This window comes from Cebus imitator, unplaced genomic scaffold (genome assembly GCF_001604975.1).
Source record: "Cebus imitator isolate Cc_AM_T3 unplaced genomic scaffold, Cebus_imitator-1.0 Scaffold291, whole genome shotgun sequence".
In the NCBI taxonomy this organism is placed as follows: domain Eukaryota; kingdom Metazoa; phylum Chordata; class Mammalia; order Primates; family Cebidae; genus Cebus; species Cebus imitator.
In genome coordinates, this window is record NW_016107606.1 from 3,880,804 (window position 1) to 3,887,913 (window position 7,110).

At 50.5% G+C, this 7,110-nt stretch overlaps 1 protein-coding gene across 1 annotated transcript in view; it reads left to right on the top strand.

Annotated features, from left to right (window-relative positions):
* FABP6 (fatty acid binding protein 6) overlaps nucleotides 1-1,858 on the top strand; it is a 26,947-nt gene extending 25,089 nt beyond the window's left edge. Inside the window, exon 6 of the mRNA XM_017502108.2 lies at nucleotides 1,748-1,858. Coding sequence (XP_017357597.2) covers nucleotides 1,748-1,801 — 54 coding nt within the window. The 3' untranslated portion in view covers nucleotides 1,802-1,858. The remainder of the gene's footprint in view (nucleotides 1-1,747) is intronic.
* Nucleotides 1,859-7,110: the final 5,252 nt, after the last annotated feature.

Below are 7,110 nucleotides of genomic sequence, written 5' to 3' on the forward strand. Positions count from 1 at the left end.
CTCAGGAGGCTGAGGCAGGAGAATCACTTGAACCTGGGAGGCAGAGGTTGCAGTGAACCGAGATAGCCCCATTGCATTCCAGCCCAGGCAACAAGAGTGAAACTCTGTCTCAAAAAAAAAAAAAAAAAATCTAAAACTTAATAGATGTATAGTGTTGAAAAACTGTAAAAAGTACAAAAGTGACTATATCCCTCTTTTCCTGGGTGAAAACTGACATTTTGGAGGGTCTGATGAAAGGGTTTTTGACGCATTTTAACATAAAATGTCAGTCAGTAACTCCCAGAAGAAGTAAAGCTCCCCAGCCTTTTTAGTGTGCGGGGCGAACATAGGGCAGGAGAACTGGAAGCAGGTTTGGGACTGACAAGAGAATTATCTTCCCAAGCTGAGCGAACCTGCTTCTCAATCCCCAGAGGCTCCTCATTATGGAGCCCATGTGGTACAGGCAGTGAACAGAGTTCAGGGTCAGCATCCACACACGCATACATGACACAGCTGGGTACACACACATGGCTGCATGCACATAGACCCAGGCATGTGCACACATGAACAAAATTGCATGACTAGGCCCCAAGAGGAGCTGTCTTAATTGCAAATCTCCATCTCTAGAGGCCCAGGATCATCCTGGCACCTCTCCACTTCTCCACCGACAGCGCATTTTGTAAGCGTCCCTCCTCCTGCCTCCTGCCACCAGTACCCCTGCCATGTTCTCATCACCTCTCCGCTATGCTAAGCCCCAGCCTCCTCTGATTCCACCTCTCCTCCACCTTCCATCCATCCCATATGCAAATCACGCATCACTTCACATTGCTGCCCTTTGTTATGAATCAGGACCAAACTCCTCCGCCTGACCTTCAAGGGCCTTACTGCCCAGTCCTACAGGTACGCTCTGTCCAGTCTCCCTGGACCAGCCACTGTCCCTGAGCTGGCCAGAGCTGTTCCTATCTCCCTTTCTGTGCATGTGGTTCCTCTGCTCTGAATTCCCAGTCTCCTGTTTGCTTTTCCAAATCCACTTCTTCAGGATTCTGTCTGGCAGCCAATTCCCCACGCTGTTCCCTAGTCAGGGGCTCCCTGCCTCCTCTGGGCTCTCCCACAGCTCTCTGTTTGTCACCTTCCCTTCTCATGGAAATGCTGCTTTCCTGAGCTGGGTTTCAGAACCAACTGAAGACATGTGCACATCGAATGGCAGCACACCTCCATGGCATGGAGCCCGGGGCACTGCACACTGTGGGCCTTCAACAAATAGTATCCCCCTGCCTGCCTCTCCCACTAAACCTTAGGCTTCCTGAGAGTAGGGACTGTGTCTTCCCATCAGTGAACCTGTGACAGGTGCTCATAAACACTGTGTGATGCAGCCATGGAGTGTGGCCTTGGAAGGGTTACTTGACTTCTCTAAACTTACATTTTCCCATCTGTACAATGGGAACAACCTCCCAGGGCTGTTGAGAGGAGTAAATGGAATCATGTGGGGGAAGAGCCTGGCACGGGTGAATGGAGAGGAACAGAGGTGCAGGTTCCACACCCAGAGCCGCATCACCCCTCATAGCTGGTTACCCTTCATCACAGGGAGTCTGCACACTGACTCCTGGAACAAATTGGGAAACTGAGGCCCAAAGAAGTGGTGTGCCTGACTCCCATCTATTCAAGGCTGGGATTAGAGGCCCATCTTCCTTTGGAGGTGTCTCCTGGCTACCTTGGGGTGGGGCCTGGATCAGGCACTGACTCCCTCTGTCCCGGCTGCTTCTTTCAGTTCTCCACCATCGGAAGCGTGACCTATGAGCGCGTGAGCAAGAGGCTGGCCTAAGCAGCCAGGCCCGGCCCAGGGAGCTACAAACCCGCCAATAAAGCTGATACAAGGACAGATGCTGCTCGCTCCAGAACTTCTTTGCTTTTCTTTTCTGGTGTCTTGGGACAGCCTCTGGCTGGGTGACGGGGTGCGGAAGGCCCCCAGGCATGGCCACATGGGCCACACATTGATTGGCCCTGAGATCCCTGTGGGATCCATGTCATGGCAGAGGAAGATATGAATGTGGGTGACCGCAATGCTCCTGCCCCTGGGTGAGGCTGAAGGTGGCGCACAGGAAGCATGGTGGGCACACTTCTGTGGCCCCTTTGTCCCACTCTGCCACCCGCCACTCTGTGCTGCATGAAGGCTCCTTTATGGAGACAAAGTCACCTGGGAAGGGTAACACGTTGATTCTCAGGTGGGCCACAGGACAAGCATATCAGGACTTAGGGGTTGTGGGGTGGGAGCTGTACCTTTAGGAAGGGCCCTGGCTGCTGGGCTCCACAGCTCAAAGTGGGGACGGACCAGGGCTCGCCCAGGAAAGCTGTTTCAGCTTGGACAGGGCTCTGCTGTTATTCACTGCGGAGTCATCCCTTTGGGCCTCAGTTTACCCATTGAGGGGTACAAAGGGGGTCCAGCAGGACCAGCGACAAGATGTCGGGGAGCAGTGGTCTATGAGATGGCAAAGGGGCAATGGGGGTGATAGGAGTGACAGGAGGAACTGGAGACTTGTAGGGCTTGGGTGGGGTGCCTGGGAGGAACTTTGAGAGGCTGTGGTGGGCTGGGAAGGGGGGTGGGCGCATGGTCACCCTGACCTCTGGTGCCTGGAGTCCTGGGTTGAGAAGCATTCTGAGATAGCATTCGGGTTTGGTAGATGTCCTGGGGCAATCTCTAACTGAGAGTCCTGAAGGGGACTTTTTTCATCCTCCTCTTTCCTTGGAAGTGTTGCCACATCTGGGTACGAACTTGACTTCTTTTTACTCAATATTTTTCCATAGTACAATTCACTTATTTTTACTATAATGGAAAATCACGTCACTTCCACACATGGACAACCACTATCATTTGCCATAAGTAGACTAAAACTATTTAAAAAGTCAAAGCTGAACAATGTTGACATCTAGCTAGATTCTGATGCCTGCCCAAGGCCCTGGGCCTGAGGCCTCCCTTTGTGAAAAGGGTGAGAAAGGTAAAAGACGTAGTGGTAACAAATGGGAAAATTTCTCCTTAACTCATCAACATTCCGTAGAGACTACTGAAAGGAGAATGTACTCACTGTAAGAGTTGAATTACCAAAGGCAGGTAGTACTTATATTATTTTGAATGCACAGGTCCCACACGTGAGACATAAGGAATAAGGTTTGCCCAGAGCTTTGCACAGGTTCTGGCACACAGAAGGGGCCTAATAGGTGCTACCCGCCCTAGTGTCCTTCCAGCTCTGTGCAATTTGCAGCCTTTCACTCTTGGGAGCTAGCCTCAACCTGGACAGATGTTACGGCCCAGGTCACAGGCAGCCCCTCTCTTGCCTCCTCCCACATTCTATTCTGAAACCTTGCTTATTTTTCTAAGAACAACACACAGCCTCTTCCCACCCATCCACCCAGCCAGCAAGGACCCATGAATTCCACCGTTTTTTTTTTTTTTTTTCGAGACAGAGTTTCGCTCTTGTTACCCAGGCTGGAGTGCAATGGCGCGATCTCGGCTCACCGCAACCTCCTCCTCCCAGGTTCAGGCAATTCTCCTGCCTCAGCCTCCTGAGTAGCTGGGATTACAGGCACGCGCCACCATGCCCAGCTAATTTTTTGTATTTTTAGTAGAGACGGGGTTTCACCATGTTGACCAGGTTGGTCTCGATCTCTTGACCTCGTGATCCACCCGCCTCGGCCTCCCAAAGTGCTGGGATTACAGGCTTGAGCCACCACGCCCGGCCTGAATTCCACCGTTTTGCCAAGACCTATTGCTAATTAAGTGAACTAGGTAAGCATTAAATTAAACTAGCAGTGTTGCTGTTTCCCCTCCAGACTGAATAATTACTCATAATGAGCTTGGATAATAAGTCTCTAAATAACAGAGTTAACTATAATTAGGCTGAAAATTGAGAGAAGGGGAGAGAGTGAAAGAGGAAGGAAGGGGAGAGAGAGGGAGAGAGGGAGGGAGGGAAGGAGGGAGGGAGAGACAGAAATAAGAGAGAATTTTAGTTTCTGTAATTGATTCAAGGACAAATTCAAATTGTTGACAGGGGAGAAATTTTCAAGCCTGCACTGTTATAAGCTAACAAATTTATAGACTATGGAAAAGCAGGACCTCTGCTCTCAACTAGTTTAAACTCTATATTTCACAGATACGGAAACTGAGGCTCAGAGAGGAAAAGAAATTTATCCAAAGTCTAACAGCAGAGAGTGAGTGAGTCTCTGAGAGTAATGTGGGGGTGGGCTTCACTCACTGATGCAGGTGCAGTTTCTTAGTGTGGGTAAATAGAATAAGGTGAGCTGGATGGAGAAAAGCACCCATGTTACTGGCATCTTGGCAGGGAAGATTCCTCAGCCAGAAGAGCTGGTGGTTAAGAGCTTTGACTCTGGACCGGGTGTGGCAGCTCATGCCTGTAATCCCAGCACTCTGGGAGGCCGAGGCAGGGGGATCATTTGAGCTCAGGAGTTCGAGATCATAGGGAGACTTCATCTCTACAAAAATGTAAAACATTAGCTGGTCATGGTGGCCTGTGGTCCCAGCTTGGGGGACTGTGATGGGAGGATAGAACAGGCCCAGGAAGTCGAGGCTGTAGTGAGCCATGATTGCACCACTGCCCTCCAGCCTGGGCGACAGAGCAAGACTCTGTCTCAAAAAAAAAGAACTTTGGGGCTGGGTGCGGTGGCTCATGCCTGTAATCCTAGCACTTTGGGAGGATCACCTGAGGTCAGGAGTTCGAGACCAACCTGGCCAACATGGCGAAACCCCGTCTCTAATAAAAATACAAAAAATTAGCTGGGCGTGGTGGCACGCACCTGTAATCCCAGCTACTCGGGAGGCTGAGGCAGGAGAATGGCTTGAATCTAGAAGACAGAGCTGCAGTGAGCTGAGATGTGCCATTCATTGCACTCCAGCCTGGGCGACAGATCAAGACTCCGTCTCAAAAAAAAAAAAAGCTTTAGTTTTAGAGTCACATTACCAGGATTTGAATCTCTCCTTTATCACCTAGTAGCTGTGTCAACTTGGGGTAAGTTCATCCATTTCTCTGAGCCTCAGATTCCCACGTGTAAATGGAGGTAACAACTGCACTTACCTAATAGGGTTGCTACAAAGTCACTCAATATTAGCTCCTACCTTCACCTCCATCATCTTAACCATCACTCTCAGGTCAGTGCAATCAAAGGGTTAGGAGTGCCTCTGTCACTAGCTTGTGAGTCACTGGAGCTCTCGGAGCCTCATCTTGTCCAAGAGTAAAATGAGTTAGTAAGACCTTCCCTTCCTTGATCACAGGGGAGTCACAGGATAAAGGGTAAAAATCCATGCTGTGGGAGGCCAAGGCGGATGGATCACTGAGCCAGGAGTTCAAGATCAGCCTGGACAATATGGTGAAACTCTGTCTCTACAAAAAATACAAAAATTAGCCAGGCATGGGAACACGTGCTTGTAGTCCAAACCAATTGGGAGGATGAGGTGGGATAATCACCTGAGCCTGAGGAGGTCGAGGCTGCAGTGGCATGATTGCACCACTGCATTGCTGCCTGGGTGACAGAGTGAGATCCCATTTCAAAAAAAAAATGTTTTTAAGTCCATGCTCATGACTCCCAGAAAGTTAGATTGGCTTCATCATTTGCTGTGCTGTGCAAGATGTTGAAGTGACTTCCCATTCCACAGACCTGGTTCAGGTGCCCTCTACTCCAGGCTCTCCATGATCTTCACCCTGACATTTGGCAGTCATCTCTCCCACTCTGCCAGGGCACCTGCTTCCCTCCTGGCAAGCTCCTTTGGTGAACTTGGGAGCTATCCATAGCATCTTTAAAGATCACCATTAGGGCTGGGTGCACTGGCTTATGCCTGTAATCCAAGTGCTTTGGGGGGGCTGAGGTGGACAGATCGCTTGAGCTCGGGAGTTTGAGACCAGCCTGGGCAACATGGTGAAATCCTGTCTCTACAAAAAATGCAAACAATTTAGCTGCATGTGGTGGTGTGCGTCTGCAGTTCCAGCTACTTGGGAGGCTGAGGTGGGAGGATGGCTTGAGCATGGGAGGCAGAGGTTGCAGTGCGCTGAGATCACAACACTGTACCCCAGCCTAGGGGACAGAGCCAGGCCGTGTCTTTAAAACATTTTTTTAAAAAGATGACCATTAGATGGCACTCTGCCACCTGCCTGCCATTCCTTGGATACCTGGTGTGTTTGTGGGGAAGGAGCAGTGATATCTTGAGTGACTGGGGCTTTGTGTGGGGTATGTGTCACCTAGGGGTGAAACGGCATGGTGAGACCTTCAGCCTCCCCGATCCTCAGTATCCTCATCTGGGCAATGGTCATAATCCAGCTGGCTCATGGTGGCGTTGTGAGGGCAAAAGGAAGGATAGGAGCATAAGACAGAGCCTGCTACATAGTAAGTGTGCACAAAAGAGCCATTAAGGGCTCTTCTTGAAAGGTCTACTGCCGAGAAGTGGCAAACACCGCGTAGGGCTTTAGAGCAGGGAGAAGTGTGCCAGGCTGGCTGCGCACTAGCCTCTCCTGGGAAACCTCCCATCTCAGACCTGCTGGCCATGACTCTCAGTAAGAAGACCTGCAGTGCCGCTGGGACATGCTTCCCTGCTAGGTATGACCTGGGAGACTATCCAGTTCCACCCTCCCGTTTACAGAGGGAGACACTGAGCTCCAGAAAAGGGAAATGACCTGCCTCAGTCCGCACAGCTGGGGAGCAGCAGAAGGCCTGACTTCCCAGATGTCCTGCCTGTGTGTCTCTGATGAGTGTAGGGGCTTACAACCAGCCAGAGCTGGCCCAGCAGAGCCTGGCCACTTGAGTTCTTCCTTTAAAGTGGGAGCTGTGTTGGAGGGAGGTGAAGCTGTCTCACCCGAGGCCTAAAGAAGGGAGGATCCACTTATTTACAGTGTTCCTTGTAGAATTCACTGTTAATAACACGTTTCCATGCTTCCTTACCATACACCTGAACCACAGGCCAGGTTGACAGCCTTTCCCTTAAAAAGGTGAGACACAGGTTCAGAGTGGAGAGATGGCTGTCTTCAAGATCATCCAGCTAAGAGCAGGCACACTCAGACCTCTCACCTCTCAGGCCCCGCATTCTTGTCTAGATTCCGCTTTCTTTTTTCTTTTCTTTTTTTTTTTTGAGAT